Source organism: Hipposideros armiger, unplaced genomic scaffold (genome assembly GCF_001890085.2).
Source record: "Hipposideros armiger isolate ML-2016 unplaced genomic scaffold, ASM189008v1 scaffold_113, whole genome shotgun sequence".
Lineage (NCBI taxonomy): Eukaryota > Metazoa > Chordata > Mammalia > Chiroptera > Hipposideridae > Hipposideros > Hipposideros armiger.
In genome coordinates, this window is record NW_017731463.1 from 2,008,679 (window position 1) to 2,029,305 (window position 20,627).

At 38.3% G+C, this 20,627-nt stretch overlaps 1 protein-coding gene and 1 pseudogene across 1 annotated transcript in view; one reads left to right on the forward strand and one right to left on the reverse strand.

Annotated features, from left to right (window-relative positions):
* The window catches only part of FH (fumarate hydratase), a 30,811-nt gene extending 14,862 nt beyond the window's left edge, over positions 1–15,949 (reverse strand). The window contains exons 1-5 of the mRNA XM_019647598.1: positions 15,767–15,949; positions 11,224–11,358; positions 6,728–6,838; positions 5,034–5,210; positions 2,042–2,224 (exon numbers count right to left, since the gene is read on the reverse strand). Coding sequence (XP_019503143.1) covers positions 2,042–2,224; positions 5,034–5,210; positions 6,728–6,838; positions 11,224–11,358; positions 15,767–15,892 — 732 coding nt within the window. The 5' untranslated portion in view covers positions 15,893–15,949. The remainder of the gene's footprint in view (positions 1–2,041; positions 2,225–5,033; positions 5,211–6,727; positions 6,839–11,223; positions 11,359–15,766) is intronic.
* Positions 15,950–16,108: 159 nt separating this feature from the next.
* On the forward strand, positions 16,109–17,646 carry LOC109385355 (junctional adhesion molecule C pseudogene; annotated as a pseudogene).
* The last annotated feature ends 2,981 nt before the right edge of the window (positions 17,647–20,627 follow it).

The window sequence follows — 20,627 nt, forward strand, 5'->3', positions numbered from 1 at the left end:
CAGAAAATAAACTTCAAAAAAGAACGACTTTTACTACATTAAGTTATTGGTTTATTTGCAAGTTATTTCTTATTTTTTGGTGTATCCCAGACAACGTTGGAAAAGAAAAAAACTGAATCCTCTCAAGAAATATGCAAACAGAAATATTCTCTAATTTCAGTTTAAAATCCTGATAGGGAATATCAGGGTATTTCATAGACTTCAAGAAGCTAAGTGCCTCACTGAACAGCACAAGAAGCTACCAGGTTGCTTCAAGATGTTCTTTAATTTTGCTATTAGTGTAACACTGGTATTAATAAATGTAACACTGGTTCCCAAAATGACATGTGTTAAATAAGGTGACCACAGAATTTATTGTGTTTTGAACATATCAAGGACCTAATCTATTAAGAATTATGCAAGGACAGGGCCGGTCGAGTGGCTCAGTTGGTTAAAAGCTCGCTCAAGAGTGAGCTCTGAGCAATAGGGTCACCGGTTCGATTCCCACATGGGCTCGAGCTGAGCTGCCACTGAGCTGCCAACAGGTGCCATTGAGCAAGCCAGGATACATGGTTATGGTCTATCTTTTTTTCCTGTCTGAAAATCCGTAAATATTTCTGATCACTCAATAGGATTTCATACTTCTCTAAAGAAAACATTTTAGAAGACACAACTCCTTTCAGGTAGACCTGATTGATCTGATATACATATATATATATATATATATATATATACACACACACACACACACACACACACACACACACACAGCCAGCTGGATTCACTCAAGAAATGTATTTTTATTGGGGAAAAAGCTGCACAAACTCAAAAGACAATTTCAATAAAAGCAAATATAAACGCTTCTGATAAGATAAAGTCAAACTGAAAAACATAACTTTCTGTCATAATGATGATTTTACATAGGAGGCAGAGTCATGGCCCAAGTGGACTTTAGCACAGTGGCTTTCCAACTTGTGACACACAATAAAGGAAAATAATTAGAAGCCAAAGGAATACCGAACAGTTTCAAAGACATATACGGTGTCACCTTAGAAATCATGCATGTTACTAAGAACCAATGTCACAAAGAAAAGACACAGCCTTAAGAGGTAACTTAACTTACTGGGCTCAATTTAGTCATATTATCTGATTTCGTTTAATCATTTCAAGTTTTCCTCATTCTTTCAGTGATAAAATTAAACTAAATAATGAAGCTCTTCAGTGTCTGCTATCGTCTGCACAAGACTACAAATGACAGTAAGTCAGCATTAGCTAGACGCTTGCCTTCACCTCAATTTCTACAAAACTATCGTTTGATAACTACCACGTATGCTTGGCATATATAACCACCTCTTGATGTATAATTTGTATATGTCCTAGCTCTCAAACTGGAGCGAGCTTACTAAGACAAAAACTGTTCCTTATATTTCCTTACATTTCCTTTGTGATACATACTATTAGATATTCTTTAAGGATTGATAAAACATAAAAATGCCTTCTGTTGTTATGAAGAGAGTAATACTTCTTTCATATGTGGCCAAAATAATTTTAAAGAGTAAGATATGCCTAGGTTTAAGCACTTTCAAATTAATGTTTCAAGACCCTACTAATTTAGAGTAAGAGATGACGATGATGGTGATGACAGCTAACACTAGTATGTACTTCCCATGTGTCAGGCATAGTTCCAAGCACTCTACATTCATCAGCTTATGTGAACCTCACAACTAATCTATGAAAGAGATACCTGTGTTCCTCACTTTACAGCTCAGAAAGCTGAGGCACAGAAAGGCTACATAATTTTCCTAAGGTCCAATAGCTTGTACCGAGCAAAGGGAAGCCCTGACCCTGAGCAGGCTGATTAGAGTCTGGCTCACGGCCAGCATGCTCTGCCGTCCCCGAAGTGGGTGTCAATACAAACCACTGGCTGGTTAGTGCAGAACAATCCGTCACTGAACTGAACTGTGAGAAATGTGGCCTTTTAAGCCAGTATGATTTAGCAGGTAATACGCTGGCCATTTGTACCAGCCCCTAACTTGAGTCAAATCTGACCACATCCCTATACCTGCCCAAGAGTGAGTGGCACGGCATCCTGTGTGTGAGTGCGCCCAATTTTGATGATCTGGGCAAACTCCTTGGATTTGGCCTCGAGAGCATCATGGAGCTTCTGGAGTCCAGGCAGCAGTACTTCGTGAACTTCCAGGGCAGCGGCAATGTGCATTGCGGTGGGGAACGTATCATTTGAGCTCTGTTGGAAAAATTTCAAAGAAATGTAAAATGTGAAATCAGAGGCAACAAAAACCAAACTTGCAATGTCTCAGTTAAAAATCTCACTCAATGACTACTTACAACTCAGTGTGGTTAGTACTCAATTACACTTGTGTGTGGCAAGTCACAGATCACTTAGGATCAAATAAAGAGCAACCTGGTTTCCTTTATGGAATATATTTAGGGCTGTATTACATATATTCCACCTACAATAAATATATATTATTATATCCAGCAAGAAATGGAGAAGTATAGTTAACAGGGCATGTAAGGATAGCAATAAAATAGCTTACAATTATACAGTGCATACAGTCTTTCACAAACATTTCTTGATTTATTAAACTTGAGGAAAATTCTATGAGGTAGGTCACCACTTTCAAAACAGGAAGACCAAACTGTCCAAGAAATTACGCGACTTGCCAAAATCTTTAGGACTGGCAGAACTGGGAACTGAGCAGGAAGTCTAAACTCCACGCTCTATCCTCAGTTGTAACTCTGTACTTTTATAAATGATAATACTATTTAAAAAGACATATTCATTATTTGTTTTTTTCAACTCTTCATTATGGAAAATACCGAACAGCTTACAAAAGTAGGATGAATGATATGATGAACAGTCATGTACCTATAACCTAAATGTAAGTAATTACCAGCATATAGCCAATCTTGTTTCATCTGCAAGTCCACCTCATCCCTCCACCTGTATATAATAATCCATATGCTCTGGATTATTCTGAAGCAGGTTTCAGGTTTCAGTGTATATAAAACATAAATTCATTTTTAAAAGCACATTGGGTTTGAAAAATCCTTCGTACAATGAATTAATGTGGGGGAAAAAAACTTCCTCCTTCTTAAAAATATATTAAATTACTTAGTACCCAGATTTTAGTTTCTAAATATCATTTTCTAATAAGATTTTCTAAGGGTTCCTTAGAAAAGAGGTGGTTATGGGGGCCAGGGCAGAGGAAATAGAAGATGATGGGACTGGAGTGTCACGTAGTGCAAGAAAGTTAGTAAGTTGTTTGTTTGTTTGTTTGTTTGTTTGTTTGTTTGTTTTTTAAAAGATGGTGGCATGTCCAAAATACACAGGAGCGAAAAGAGAGAGCGCCCAAAACTGGACAAATTGAAGCAACAACATAAATAACAAAAGTATTGGAGTATAACCCTAAGAATAAAATGTTCATGAATCTATACAATATACATAAATGATTGAATAAATAAATGTTGGGAGAGGACAAATCTTTATAGAAAAAAATGAATTAATGTAGAAGAAACGAGAGGAATAGGAAATCACCACTACAACACACAATAAGAATTGCTATAGGCAAGATCCATTGACAAATGCTAAAATTTGTGGGTAAAAGTTTAAGAAGAAAGAGGACATTTGCATAACCTCAAAGTTATCTATTAATTCTGTGGTGATTTTAACACATGTCCAAAAGTTTCTTGACATTCCTCCCTGTAGGGAGTGATGCGTAAGTGTAGAGCCTAGAGGACAGGCAGGACTTGGTGACTCACTCCTAACAGAGAATGCGACATGGACAGACCTGGCAGACACCGTCTTAACCAAGTGATTGAAGTTAACGTCACCAGTACTGATAGTTACTCGTATGTTGCAATCATGTACCCCTGATATGACGCAATGAGAAGAGCCCTTCACTTCTCTAACCGTTATCTCAAAACTCCCTAGTCTCAGTCTAATCATGAGAAAACATCAGACAAACCCAAACTGAGGGACATTCTACAAAATACCTGACTACTATTTTCAAAAGTGACAAAAAACAGACTGTCACAAATTGGAGGAGACTAAAGGGATACGACTAAATGCAATGTGTAGTCTGGACTGGATCCTGGAAGAGAAAAGGACTTTGGTAAAAAACTAGAGAAATCCTAACAAAGTCTGTTTACTTATGAATATTGTAACAGTGTCAATTTCTTAATGTGATAAATGTGCCAGAGTTATGTAAAATGTTTAAGAATAAGGAAAGCTGGGTGGAGGGTAGACAGGAACTCTGTGAAGTATCGTTGCAATTTTTTTTTTTTTTTAGCCGAGCAATCCTGCCACCTGTTGGCAGCTCAGCGGCTGCTCAGCTCAGGCCAGGACTCGAACCGCTGTTGCTCAGAGCTCAAACTCTTGAGCGAGCTCTTAACCAACTGAGCCACTCAGCCGGCCCCCTCGTTGCAATTCTTTAATAAATTTAAATTATTTCAAAATCAAGAGTTAAAAAAAATAAAACAAGGGCTGGCCAAGTGACACATTGGTTAAGAGTTGGGTTGGGAGCACGAGCTCTGAGCAGCAGGGCCACTGGTTCAGTTCCCACATGGGCCAGTGACACTGTGCCCTCTACAGCTAAGATGGTGAACAACAGCTCGACATGGAGCTGGGCTGCCGTGAGTGGCCGCAGCCAGCGAGAGCTGCCATGAGTGGCCATCCAATGGCCGGTGACCAACTGCCTCAGCCGGGAAGAGCAAAATGATCATAATACCAACATGGGCCGGGGAAGTGACGTCCTCCACAGCTAGACTGAAGAACAAAAGGACAGCAACTTGTCTGTTCCCCTTCCGCCAATTCCCAAACGCTGTTTCCCTCCCCCAATTCCCCAATAACATGTTAAAAAAATTAAAAAAAAAATAGAATATACATATATACTAAATTCAGGTGTCTTAAAAGTGATTTTTTCCCCCTAAAAGTGATTTTTATGAAGTTTAAGACATTAGACCCAAGACTCCTGAAAGAGATAAGAACAACATATAAGTCCTTTCCATTAAAGAGGGGATAAAATACCGACCTGGCTTTTATTAACATGATCATTGGGATGCACAGGTTTCTTGCTACCAAGTTCACCTCCTAGCATTTCAATTGCTCTGTTGCTAATGACTTCATTTACATTCATATTTGTCTGGGTTCCTGATCCAGTCTGCCACACCACAAGAGGGAAGTGATCGTTTAATTTACCTGCAGCTACCTGCAGAACAAAATGTTAAGAAAGGAATTTTTTAAAATAAGAAATAGTCAATATTCATTTAGCTATTTTAATCAACTCTGATTAAGCTGGCACCATTTATAGTACTGTTTTAAAGATGTTCACTTTTTTCATATGCTAAATGACGTAGTGACGGTGCCACACAGTTCGTGGTTCTCCATCAAGTCTAAGCTTCTGCAGCACCGCTCATTCCAACCACCACTACATTAAAAAGTGAAAGATTATTGTGCGTGGTCTAACAATTTCACTGATTCCAAATGAAAACGAAATCAAAGCCATCTTTGTTCTGTTTCTCCAATTGCCTCCTCTAATATCATCCACATAGAGCCACCTGTTAAGGCTGGCAAACTGTTTTTAGATACATTTACAGTTGGTGCTCCGCAGGAATGTCCAGCAGATGTTAATGCTGGAGTCACCATGATAATGAACTGGTGACTTGAAAGTGTGAGTACACTAATAGCTACTTCATTGCACAGATGTCCAATGAGGAGCGACTGCCAACCACAGAGACAAACACAGTCCAGATTTGTTCCTATTTTTGTCATATTTTTATACTTTCAGTTAATGTGTTAGTTTTGGATTGTAAACTTTCTAAGAGAGTGGGTGCTTAACTTCATCTTCTGGAATGATTTCAGTTTAAAAAATCAGCATGCACTTTAGAAATCTATTACATTAAAAACAACTGGTTCGCTTTGAAGTAAAACTCTTTTTCTAGTTATATAAACACAGGTGATCAGTGTAGAAAATTTTGAGAACTAAGAAAAGTATAATAGTCTTCATAGTTCCATCCCTCAGAAATAATGTCTATCAGCATTTTGAGATCACCTTCCAGTCTCTACGCCAAGCAATGGAAGTGTATATGTATATATAAAAAGACACATTTTCTGTTCATGTTTTTTTATAAACAAAATTAGGATCATAAAATACATACACTTTGCTACCTTTCCCCCCTATTTCTTACATGGTAAGTCTTATTTTATGACATTCTTTAAAAAACTATTTTCTGCGGCATCATAATATAACTTATATAAGCAACTGCTACGGTTGGATACTGTCTAATTTGTTATTATAAATAGTACTGCAACGAACCACATTGTGTATAGAGTTTTTGAACCATTACCTCTGAACACCTCCTTCAGATTATGTTATTAGTTTATTAGTGAAATTACATTCTCCATACATATTATGAAATAACCAACTAGTTCTTAAATGAATCATTTATACATAAATCAAATATATACATTTAAACAGTGTTTCTTCAAAAAGTATTCTTTAAACTATACAAAAGTGAAGAGAATCAAAAAGATACAAGATCATCCACAAATTTTGCCACAATATTTTAAGCACCTTATTAAGCACCAAACAATAATGCTGCCCCCACCTTGAAATTTATTAACTCAAGAATTCAGTATCCCTTCCTCCTGCCAGAGCTTATCAAAATCAGGTGGATGATATGGGTCTGATGCCATTAAGTAAACACACTTATCACCTCCGCCTACCTCATCTGCTGCCTTCATTATTGCATTAGCAATCTTTGGGTCGAGACCATAATCCTGGTTTACTTCAGCAGCTGCTCGCTTCAAGATGCCAAAAGCTTTGATAACTGGGATCTAAAATTAATCAGGAAAAATACCTCAAATTTGCAATTTTAGTTAAGCAAGAAAGTTTAAGATTACTACTTTATGCAGGTGCAAAAACTGTACATAAAACAATAACTTAAGTAACACTATGACCCTAAAATGATTAGGATATAAAGTTTATAGATAGTATATAATAAACCAAGAATCATCATGTATCTATTTGTTTAGGGAGCCAAACAAAAGCAAACACATTTACTCTTCATATACATGTGGGTATGCCACACAAAAATATTCACACATATATGATGTACCATTCATCCTATTTTTATACATTATAATGTATATGTGTTTATTTCATATATGCAAAAACAAATGGTGCTCAATCCTTTCACCAGCAATCACTATTATTTTTCCTCATTGGATCCCATGCTACTTTATGATTTTTCCTTCTCTTTAAAAGAATAAAAATAGCAAAAAATAAAAGTAGTAAAATGGTACTGGGAAAACTGGACAGCCACATACAAAAGATTACACGATACACAAAAATTAACTCAAAATGGATTAAAATTGAGTGTAAGACCTAAAACCATAAAACTCTTAGAAGAAAACATATGAGGTAAGCTCCTTGACATCAGTCTTGGCGATGATTTTCTTTGGATCTGCCTCCTAAAGCACAGGCAACAAAAGCAAAAATAAACAAGCAGGACCATCAAACTAAAAAGCTTCCACACAGAAAAGGAAATCTTCAACAAAATAAAAAGGCACACTATTGAATGGAAAAAAATACATATTTGCAAGTCATATATCTGACCAGCAGTTAATATCCAAAATAAAGAACTTATACAACTCAAGTGCAAAAAACCCAAACAATCTGACCAAAAAAAGGGGAGACGATCTGAATAGACATTTTCCCAAAGAAGACAAATAAATGACCAACAGGCACATGAAAAGATGCTCAGCATCACTAATCATCAGAGAAATGCAAATCAAAACCACAATGAGATGTCACCTCACACTTGTTAGAATGGCTATTATCAGAAAGACAAGAAATAACAAGTGTTGGCACGGACGTGGAGAAAAGGGAACCCCTGTGCACTGTTGGTGGGAATATAAATTAGTGTGGCCACTAGAGAAAACGGTTTGGAGGTTCCTCAAAACATCAAAAATAGAACCATCATATAATCTAGTAATTCCACTTCTAGGTATCTGAAAAATAAAAACACTAATTCGAAAAGACATATGTACCCCATGTTCACTGTAGTATTATTTACAATAGCCTAGATATGGAAACAATCTAAGTGTCCATCGGTGGATGAATGGATAAAACAGATGTGGTACATATATATAATGGAATATTACTCAGCCATAAAAGAGAAAGAAATATTTCCATTTGCAACATGATAGACCTTATGGCATTACGCTAAGTGAAGTAAGTTAGACAGAGAAAGACAAACATCGTATAATCTCACTTATGTGGGGAACCTAAAAAACATAACAAAAAACAAAGCTCATAGATACAGAGAACACATTGGTAGTTGCTGAGGGAAGGAGTGGAAGGTAGGTAAAACGGACGAAGAGGTCAAATGTACAAATTTGCAGTTATAAAATAAACAATCAAGCGGATGTAATGCACAGGTTAGTGACTAGAGTTAATAACACTGTATTGCACATTTGAAAGTTGCTGATATTAAAAGTCATCACAAAAAGAAAAACACATTTTTGTAATTATGTATGGTGATGACTATTAACTAGACTTATTGTGGTGATCATTCCACAATGTATACAAAATTCAATCATTATATTGTACACCTGAAACAAATGTTATATCTCAATTACACCTTAAAAATAAATTTAATAAATAAATAACATATTTAACTGCCAATTAGTATGAAATAAAGTTATTGAATGGACATCAAGCCAAAAACCAATGTTCTAGTTAGTGAGTGAAGCCTTGATATTCAATAAATCACTGGAAATTTCTGTCAGGAATAGTTTTTTAAACCCAGAATTCTAAAGATGATAGCTTCTGATATATATAACCATATTTCAAACTCTTAGTTTGCAGATCTTTTCAATTTCTACTCCAAATCACCTCACCAAATTTAAAAAGATAAATTGAGTAACTTTTGAGGCGGTTTCAATGAAATCATACGTGGTTTTTATAAGATAAATAACGTGTTCTTGTCAAAATGTGTAATACAGATCGTGGTATAGATCCCATATCTGGTTTGAAGGGGAAAAGCGCAGAGGGTGAGAGGAAGGGCGAGGAGGAGGGTAACGAATGTATCCAAGAGATGCTATAGTTCTCATAGGGAAATGAAATGGAAAACAAAAAAATGTACGAAATAAAAGACATTAAATCTAGGCCAAAGAGGATAAACCAAGGAACAAACAGAAAATAAAATAAAAACAGAACTGGTTTTTTTTTTAATTTTAAGAAACAAAAAGTAAAACATTGTGTTTTACCCAAATGAAATGGAGACAAATGGCACATCGGATTAGAAACTTAAAAACTTTAAACATGAAAACAAATGGGAATTTAAATTTCTACAGCAACACTGCAGTGGTGAGGTAAACCACTGCCAAAGTCATAAGCGAATGCCAATCAACCCTCACCATCTGAAGGGCATGACTGTCCGTGTCTGTGGACTCCTACGAAGGAAAAGAGGTCATAGCGGAGAGTTCCATTGAACACTACTAAAATAAAATGGTAAAATGCATCACTGGAGAGAAAGAAAAGGTCTCATTATTCTTAACTTACTCACATTAGAAGTTCATAATCATTTTTATTTTTGTTTTCCTTTGAACCTCAGGTACAAAGGGTTGGGTTTACTCATACTACTCAACGGAGGGCACACATAGTCTGTTTAGTATTGAATGAACTTCAGGAAATTAATCCAGATGAAGGCAAATGTGACAATACTAATACCCCATGTGCCCATCTTTCTCAGACATAAAACAAACAGCTCTGCTGTCCCCGGAGCAGCAGCAATCAGGCATCCCCAGAACCACACACCTTGCTGGTTCAAGCAGGGAAATCAAAACCTCTGCCAATATGGGTTCGGACTGACCTCCCTAGTCCCGCCAAGTTGAACTAGATGAGAATATTTTAGGATCAGTTGCTACCATTTGTCACCCAACCGTGTCATCTGACCCTCACCATCAAGCTGGCTACAGGTAGCAATAACAAAGAGAGTTTCTTCAAAGAAGACTCAGCTGCCTACTGTAAACTTGTATGAACATGTCGAGATTCAGTCTTGAAGGCTTAGGAATGAGCTACAACATGAAAGCTAAAATTACTGTAAAAAAGAAAGTGTGTTTAGAAGATAACTGTAAAACAATCTACAATCTACAATCTAGTAACCTGGCTACTTCTACGCTTCCTAGCCTATCCTGCACTCCTGCCTGGACTATTTTTCATACTCCAGCTGAGCTCCAGTAGGACATGCAATGTGTTTCATGAATTCTTTTCATACTTTAACATCTCTGAAATCAAGATGCATCTTACAAACAATGACATCTCACAACCTAACTGGCAGCCCTTTTCTTTCTTAGTGGCACATATCAGGGCATCCTCTACTTGATGTCATCTTAGATTTAAGGAAATATGACAGAAAAAATTCTAATCATTAAATCGTTCACATGGCATTGAACAAATATTTATACACTTTTATATGCCAGGCATGGTAAAGAATATTTTTAGGTATTTGTGTATACTTTTCTGGAAATTGACACCAAAGTAGATAGAAAGTATTAATATAATATTAAAGAAAACTGCTTTCTTTTAAATCAGTTTTTAGAAAAATCAGTGTTAATCAGTAAAAAAATAATATAAAATTTCAATATTGAAATTAAAAATATTTACAAACTGTAAAATCCTAGTAAAAATCTGAAAAATCCCAGCAAGAATAAAAAGACAAGCAACTCAGTTCTATCACATAAAAATCCAAACATTCAAAGTCACAGCTCAAAACAATAGTAGACTAAACTTCAAAAACTTCTTTGTCAACTGTAAGTGAAAATATATATATACACACACACACACACACACACACACACACACACATAGTCATTGGACGTGGAGTATAGTATGGGAGTGGTGTCAAGGCAATTGTAATAGATATGTATGATATTGGGGGAAGTGGGGCGGCCGATTGGGGAAGGGGGTTGTCACTTTGAGGGGTAAAAAGTATAACTATTGTACTGTGTTGTACAGCTGAAAACTAATTTTAAAAAATGTGTATTTCACATTAAAAAAAAACTTCTTTGACATTTTAAGGAAAGAGAAACATCTTATTACAAAGTTCTCTAATAACTACATTTTAACTCTGTAAAATATTTATAAAATAAAATGACTCATTTGAACAAAGACTAGTTCATCCAAATAAGCCAATATTCCCACAAAACCCACTTACTGGCATGCGTTCCGTCACTCCTCCAATCTTAAAGTTCATGGTTGACCGCACAGTCTGGGCGCCATAATACTTATCATTTGGTACCTTGAGTTCACCAAAGGTATCATATTCTATCCGAAAGGAACTTTGGCTAGCCTAAAGATAAAGATAAAGCACTGTTACAGCTTGAAAAGACATCAAGTATCAAAAGCAATTACATCCTCTCAGGTGTAAGGGAAAAAACACCTTCATAAGGCCCACAAAGACAAAAAATTCCATTTTGATCTTCATTCTGCTGCCCTCCTCCAGCTCTTTTCTTGAGAAATTTTAATCACAAATTTATTAATACAGATGTTAAAGACAGATTACAAAATTCATATGCTACACAGATAGTAAATACAAAGAAAGCCTTTGAAGTAAAAATAATCTTTTCCAATTCAGGTTTCTTATTGGTCCAGCTTTGGCCAATTCAGTGTACTTACCTTAATCCTTATTTTACTGGGAACTTTAGAAAATGGTCCAAGAACGAAACTTTAAAGTTTTAAAATACTATATATTCTAACAAAGCTTAGCCGTGGTTTATAAATACTATGCATGAGCGATAACTTAGTACAATACAAATACTCTAAACTTTGCTGTGTCACCTTCGGCAAGTCAGCTTTTTCATACAGAAATTATATGGACAGATAAGGGGAGATGGGTTAGGTCAGTTCTTAACCTTTTCGGGCTGATGGAACCCTTTGGGAACATGGCGAAAGCTATGGATTCTCTCTCTATAAACATGAATGTAAATACACATATGCAAAATCTTACAAATGATTTTAGGGAGTTTATATCTTGAAGCTAATCTACCAACCAGAATAAGAACCCACGGCCCAAAGTCCCTTTCATGGAGAACTTAGGATTCTACCAAGTACATCAACTTATACTAATAAAAAAAATTCAACAGGTGCTCAAAAACTACTTTATAACACTGTAAAATATTTTATTGTAAAACACTAGAAATTTGGAATTCACACATGATACTTTATATTAAGTCAACATTACAAGAATATAATACAAATGCACTTCAGAGAAATTCTCAGAGCTCTAATTAATGTTCATCTTACATTAATTATGAAATAAACATGGTCAATGATTCAAAAGATTTAAAAATCTCTAGCCAAGTAATCTTTTTTGTGTTCAAAATTACTAAATTTTCACCATAAAAAAGCAATAACTTTGTCCCCTAAATAACAATTGCTATGCTAAAACTCAGATTCACTCAAAGTTACTTGGAAAGATCTTGATGAATAAATTTTAGCTATTTTCTTCAGCTTAAACCTTAAAAACATTTTAATTCTAACTCAAAAACAACAGCCTCAATCAAATTCTAGAATCTTGACAATGATCATTAAAAAAGTGCAGAAGTCAATTGTGGCTGATATCACAATTTGTAGAACAGAAAATGAAGCAATCCTGTAAAATGCTCTGGACCTCACCAGGAAATAGAAAAAAACTGTCACAGCAGGTTACGTCTATGTGAGGTTGGCATCTGTTAGATGAACATAAATATATGGATAGACGCATGATGGATCAGGTAACTGCCAAATCTCGTCAAACGTTCTTTACAATGACCCACAGCAAAAAACTTTATATCGCGATTCTGTACATACATAAACACATGTGCATATGCACACAAACCTAAAGCACAAATTTTATGAAGCAATATATGTTAGGCATTCATATTTTCTATTCTATGCTAGTCTATTCTGTCCAAAAAAAAAAAGTCTTACCACCCACTAATGAGTCCACCTGAGGTCTGGAAAGCATTTGCATGGTTTTTAGAGCCTTCCTACATTATCATGTACATTACTTTTTCCCACTGGCTTGGGCAGGAAGAGAGATGCTCACCTAAGTTAATGAGAAAATTATCAGCGCTTGTGATGAAAAACAAGGTGATGAATGGCATCTCTTAAATATAAATAAGTTTTTATTCATACAGTTCTTTCTTTTTTTAAAAAAAATTAGTTTTTTTGAAAACCATGTCTTCATTTCCCATACTTTAAAGAGCAGAATTTCTGGGAGAAGGTGGTTTATCACTTCTGGGATTAACAGCATGGCTTAAAGTGTTTAACCAGCTGGGCATGGGGAAGGCCAGAGGTGCGATTTCCCAGTGGTTCCTGGGATATGCGTGTTCACTCACAATCACTTCCCTCCTGGAGAAGCATGAATGGATAACGTGTCCAGTGTTCACTGCAGTATGATTGCTATTAAGCTCCAGAAATACGAAATACTATAAGCAGCCACTAACCCCAGGAACTTCAGTAATTGATGACATGGTCTTAAAACTTGCATGCCAGTTGAAACCGGAAAAGTCAGCAAAAAATATAGGCCTTGAGCCTATTAGATGTCCCCATGCATGTGCACATTTTACATGACCTTTAAACTATGGCATCTCCTAAAGAAAAGGAAAACTGCTTTTCAGATTCTCAGTCTAAGGGGGTTTAACAGAATGTTTCAGTGTTCAAGAAAATCCAAATAATTTCTCATGCAAAAAGACCCTCAAGAGAAAAATCCAAAATTTGACTTGTGTTTAGGTTTTCAGTTTCTTTCTAAAGAAGTCTTTCTGGTCTTAAAATATCAGATGGCCACTAAGTCTTGAAATACTGACAAATATATAATAAATAGCTTATTGATATTACATTGCAATAGAAAATATTATGTTTCCAGACCTTATGACTATACTGAAGATCATTCAAGAAATAAAGAAAAGTGACTTTAAAACAATGGAAGTTCTCCCTATCCACATGCTACCAAGGTAATATCGTAGCTTGTCTCCATTATATAGCCCACTCCACTGTACTTTTTCTCCTCAGTTACATTCACCAAATTGTAATCACTTTTGTGTGATTTCTTTCACTGCTTTGCATCTTTAATCTGCCCCAGTAGTCTAAACTCTACGCCCATGGCAACTGTCTTATTCCTAGGGCCCAATACACAGCAGCATTCAATAGATGTTTTCTTCCTGTTGGATGACCCTAATATGTGTTCTTTTAGATAAAAAAGGTAACTTAGGGCACTAGCGTTATGTGAATTTCTCAACACTAGCAACAAGAAAAGCTAATAAAAATCAACACAAAGATTTTTGGAGCTGAGATTAGAGGGCAAAGGTGTAGTTAAAATAATCGGAAAAAAATCTATCCACATCTGATGTTAGCTAACATTACAACCCTAAAAGCAAGGCAATGCTATTTTTTGACATTTGCGTCAATGGAATAGATTCAGTTCTTCAGTCTCCTATTCCCTTTTAAAACACACTAAATTAATTAATTTAATTAATTAAAAAGGCTCCAAAATGCACTAAAATTACTAGAGCAGGGTGTCTCAAGAACATAAAGCACTCCTGATTTTGTAGTTTCAGGTATAGTGATGGCATTAAATTATCTTAAAGTTTATAGACTGTCTTGACGTTTGAAATATACTAGATGGGAGCATTTATTTAATAAGCCCTTACCAGATGCCAAAGTTGGTCAAGTACTTTCACAGGTGCAATCTTGCTCAGTGGCTGTAAGTACTTTCGTTTTACATGCAGACACTGAGGCACAGAGACAATTGGCCCCAAATCCCAACTTTGAGTAGCAGAGTAGGGTTAGAAATCATAGCTTTGATTACAAGGCTCATAGCACAGCACAGTGAACTCTTCAGAACCGTAACTCTTCCTATCCCTTATTTCCCCAATGTTTCCCAACAATCTACATGTGTACGTATGTATTTAACGCTTGTTAAAGCCCGAAATACAGAAGATGACACTGGAAAGAGCAGAGACCTACTGAAGTCAGCATGTCGTTACCTGAACTGGGGCCTTTACGTTCCTCAGTGGTCTTTCAGAATAAAACACTGATTCGGCGGCTATAGTTAGGCCCTATCCAATCTCCTCTAACACGTTTCAGGAGACCCTGGCCACGCTCACAAATTTCAGGGTTTTACAAAAGTTCAGTGGGGGTAAACCATGTGCAGCCTAACGAACTAAATAGGCAATCCCATGAGAAGTAAAATCTTTTACGTTCCTAAGAACCTTCAACCCCCACCTGGACCTGAAAGCAGTTCACTGTAGCGTGGTGACCCAAGAAGCCAGAATTCAGAGGCGACACCGCCAGTGATGGGCCAGCTAGGCCCTACGAAGAGGCAGGGGCGGTGCTGCCCCTGTCCCCACACTCTCCTCCCGGTCCTGAAGACAGCAATCCAGAGCTGGGGCCCTGCGCATCGGCAGGAAGGCAGCCGTAAGCGCGGCCGAGGCAGGCAACCCCAAAATGCATAGGCTCAGCCCGGCCGTGGGGCGCCCGGAGAGGGGCCCAGAGCAGGACACACGCCGCCAGCTGCCTCCCCTGCAAGAGCACTCGGCCGGGGCGGAGGCTCCTTCCCGGCTCAAGAGTAGGTGGCGGGGGCCGAGAGGGCCGCCACGCCGCGCACGCGCGCTGCCCACGGCCGGGCTTGGCCGGGACGCCCGCGGGCGCCTCGGCCGGCGGGCGGGATGGCTGAAGGTCACCGCGAGGAAGTTGGGGTACGGGAGGCTCGCGCTCACCATTCGAGCGGCGGTCGGGAGCCGGAATGGGAGGGCCACCTCGCCACCCAGGCCCGGAGCCGAGGCTGAGGATGGAACCCGCACGAGGAGACGCGAGCGCGCGAGGAGTCGGAGTGCACGGTGCATGGTGCGGCAGGAGCTAGGGTAGAATTTCTGTGCGGCGGTAGCCACGCCTCCGCGCCTGCTGTCAGAACCCGTCACCGGACTCTTATCCAATCAACAGCCTCAAACTGATCGCGTGGGGCGGAACCAATCATGAATGGCCAGTAAAGAGTGAGGGGGCGGGTTTAACTTCCTTGTAGAGAAGCTATTTGAAGCCCTCGGATTCACGGGAAACTAGTGAGAAGGGGATTATGGGAAAGGAGGTTCAGGTTACTCTTTGAACCAGTTTGATTGCTGTGTATGGCTGTTAGAGAGCAAGAGTATTAGCTGATGAATCTCAGTTAGTGTTTGGTTGGTAGGATATCCTAGAAAGAAATACTTATTGATTTCTTATGCAGTCACTCATTACATGTTCTTTGTAATGTTTTTGGTTTTTTGCTTTTTTTCATTTTGGAAAACAGCAAAATTTCAAAGTGTGGAGCTATCTTGAATCATTACAGATTCACAAACAAATGACCCCAGGGTTCAATGGAAGAAAATTAAAGAAGCCCCAAACCACATATGTGTTTTTTGACAACAAAATACAGGGAGATTGGGCAGGTCGTGCAGAAATAGTGGAGAAAACCTCTAAAGATATGGAATGTGACCTGGATAGACTCAGCACTTTATCGCTGTGAGGTGGTTGCTCGAAAAGAGCCACGAAGAAATGGAGAGATTGTCTTTGAGCTAACTGTGCAAGTGAAGCCAGGCCTCATGTGTGCAGAGTACCAAAGGCTGTAGGCAAGATTGCAACACTCCTCTGACAGGAGGCTGGCTCCCCCAGCCCACCTCCCCAAACCACCTCATTACAGCTGGTATATCAATGATGTGCCACTGCCAACAGATTCCAGAGCCGATCCGAGATGTTGAAATTCCTCTTTCCCTTTAAACTCTGAAACTGGCATTCTGGTTTTCAGCACTGTTCACAAGAAGAGCTCTGGGCCGTATTTACTACATCGCTCCCAACGACCAGGCTCAGCCAGGTGTGTGGAGCAAGAGATGGACATTTTACCTGAACATCGGCGGAATTATTGGCAGAGTTCTGGCTGTCCTTGCTGCACTGGCCCTGATAACAGCGGGCATCTGCTGTGCGTGCAGACGTGGTTACTTCATCAACAATAAACAGAATGGGGAAAGTTACAAGAATCCAGGGAAGCCAGATGGCCATCAGCTATATCAGGACAAATGAGGAGGCTGACTTCAGACACAAGTCGTCATTTGTGATCTGAAACCTGGCGGTGTGGCTGAGAGCTCATGCAATACCTCTCGCTATAAGCTATTGAGAGCATCCTACCCCATCCCTATCCCCCCTGCAAAGCGCACTTGGACAGAGCTAGACTCCCAAGCAAAAGCGTTTTGTTTTCCAAGCAAAAGCGTTTTGTTTTGGCCAAAGTTGAAAGCTAGTCCTTTCTTACTTTTTAACAAGCCACATACATAAAAGAACGGGCATAGTCATGACAAGGAAAAGAAACTGAAAGAGTTGGTTGAGGCTGATCCCCCGTCTCTGGCCTGGCTCCCACCTGAGTGTTGGAGGCATTTTGAAGCTCTTGCTCACAAACTCTGCTAGGCTGGGCATCACCGGCCTGGGAAGACAGATTTGCCACCTGCTGTCATTAGCCAGGGTGAGCCCCATGTGAGGGGTGAGCAGGTAGCTGTGTCACACAAGTAGTGCAGGGCTTGGAAACATGAATCCCAGCGTGAAACCCTGCAACTGCAGAGTTTGAATCAATGAATCCAGAAAAGAGGCAATGATCTCGTCTCACAGTGGCCCAAAGACAGCCCTGTACCATTTCTTCATAAAGGCTTTGTTGGTCAGTGTTGTGTCTATCCTGGAGAATCTTTTCGAATCAGCATTTTATAAAAACAGCAAAGTAAGAAACTGCTTGTTGGAAAAAGGGGCCATCTCACCTCCTTGTCCATGCAGGGTTTCAGTCTTTAAGGTAAACCTATGTCTGAAATGGTACTAAAATAATGTTCTGCTTCTCTATGGGTGTTTATTTTATAAAATTTTACATTCTAAATTTTTGCGTATGCCATCTATACATCAGGCCATTGTTGCTTAGGAAACCTTTAAAAATTCCAGTTTAGTAATGTCAAAATCTGTTTGCATCTCTCAAAAAGAAACATAAGGAGCTCTTAGGTTAGCATTGAACTTCCTCATCCTTAGATTACTAAGACTACCTATGCGCAAAGACCACCCTGAAGCTCTTAGACATACACGTACAAACCATGTTCCTCAACTCCTGGGGTTGAGTAGTAGTCCCCGGTCTGAAGGGCTGCTAAATTCTAAGGCTAGCCAGCTTGTCCACTTCCACCCTTAATGCCCTGACTATGGCTTATTGTGCTCATTAGCTTTAATATGTTGTTCATGGACCACAGACACTTGGCTCAACCCAGGACAGTTCTAAGGTGGACACTTCAGGAAAGGTGGATCTTCTCTGTTTGGCATCCCAGCCTTTGGGTTCCCTGGGAAACAGCTCTTTGTGGATGACTCATGAAAAAAAACCAGCTACTGCTATTGGTTTTCCATTCATTTTCCTTATTTATGTAGTTTGGGCCAAAGGCAGTTTTGAAATCAAATCTGTCAACTATAATATTTTTATTTATTTATTTATTTATTTATTTATTTTCATTTTTTAAAAAGTTTTTTTGGGGGTGACAATTGTTAAAAAAGTTACATAGATTTAAGGTGTACAATTCTGTAATACATCATCTATATATCACATTGTATGTTCTCCACCCAGAGTCAGTTCTCCTTCCATCACCGTATTTGATCCCCTTTACCCTCATCCACGACTCCCCACCCCCTTACCCTCTGGTAACCACTAAACCATTGTCTGTGTCATCGAAAGCCTTTGTTCTTCAGGAGCAAATATTCCTAGCCTCAGACACGTTGCTGTGTTAACTCATGCTAAAAAGTGGTTTGAAGCAAGGAGCATCTCAAAGAAATGCCTTGGATTCCATTGTGGGCTTAGAGGATGGTTTTTATGTAGAAGAATGGAGTCATTTTAGATTAAATTTTCAGTGTCTTAACTTTTTATACTTCGAGGATTTTTTAATTGAAAACTCGAGACCTATGTTGACTTTTCTTTTTTACGTTATATGAAATATTTTGCCATGGGGTACTTGGCAGAGGCAGTGGGCAGTGGGCCACTCTTCATGATTGCTTCATGGCACCTATCTTCTGTTGCATTTGTGTCTTGAACACTTAGAATTAAGACTATTCCTTCATCTTCATGTCCTCTTTGTAAAAAGGGATAGCTCCCTCTAATTTTGCTTAGAGGTTTGTGGGGGGTTTTTCCTTGAACTTTGATAACAACATTGATCTGCTTTCTTCATGTTGATTTTTGTTTCGTTGGTTCATGTTTCTCTCTTACTTTGCTTTCTGTTCACGTTATGGGACTTGATGTCCTGCCATGAGGGCCACATGAACAATGCAATGGTTTTCTCTTTCCTCTGTCCAAACCTCAACATCTGGTTGACAAAATTGATAGTAAGTTTCAATTCTTATCAGTCAACATATCCTCATTATTCTAAATAAAGACGTTGAAGATTCTAATTTAGGATACTTCCCAGCCTGGGAGATTACTAGGGGATTACTTAGAGAAAACACAGGAGAAAGTTAGGAAGAATGCTGTAAAAGTCTCCCAGAAAGTAGAGAAAATATTCAAAGAGAAGGAAAATAGAAGAGGTAAGTTAATAAAATTAGAGAAACAATCCACTATGTCCAATATCTGAATAATGATGGAAAATAAAGTAAAAGACACCACTAAAATAAATTCAAGAAAATATCTTACAACTAGCACATATAATTTTTTTTAGAGTAAAAGCTGTTAAGAGATAAACTGAGGCATACAAAACATTTTAAGAGTTCATTTGAGTGAGCAAAAATTGATTTGAATCAGGCATGCCAAACAGGAAATGGTTAGGAGCCATCTGCAATCAGGAGCTAGAGGAAACACTGATTAATACATAGAGAAGGTGCAGAAGCAAAGAGAGGAAATTATTTGATTGGTTTAAAGAGTCACTGGATATTAGTGATTGGCTGTCCTTAGGCTTCTCTGTCTTAACCTTGAGGCATTTATAAGCTTAGGTTTTGGTTTGCCTACTAGGCCACCAAAGCATTAGTGCCACCTCAACCTAATGACCTCCTTCTTTAATTAATTTAACAAAGTCCACACAATGCCAGAAAAATGGAAAACAAAGACCAGAACAAATCATGTTAGAACACTGAAAACAAAGAAAAGAGCTTCTGGAGAGAAAAATAAATAAGTCGCGTACAAAAGACCAGGAATTCTTATGACTTCCCAACGACAACATTGGAAACTAGAGGACAGTTGATTGATGTGTTCAAGGTGTTGAAGGAGAATTATTTCCAACTTAATATTCTATGCTCATCCAAATCAAGCGTGAGGATAGAATTAAAATATATTAACATGGGTACGGTCTCAAAAAATTTACTTTCTATCTACCCTTTTCCAAAAAACCCTGGAGAAATTGTTTCACCAAAACTAGAGAGTAAACCAAGAAAGAGGAAGGTGTGGGCTTCAGAAAATAGGGTCTCCACCACAGGCAATACTCATAAACACGGAAAATGTCCTATTTGGGGATATGACTTAGTACAGAGAGCAACCATCTCAGCTTAAAGCAAACCAGAACCTCTAGGACGTATTTCTTTAAGAATATAAAGTATCTAACTCTTTGAATGTATTCATAAAAG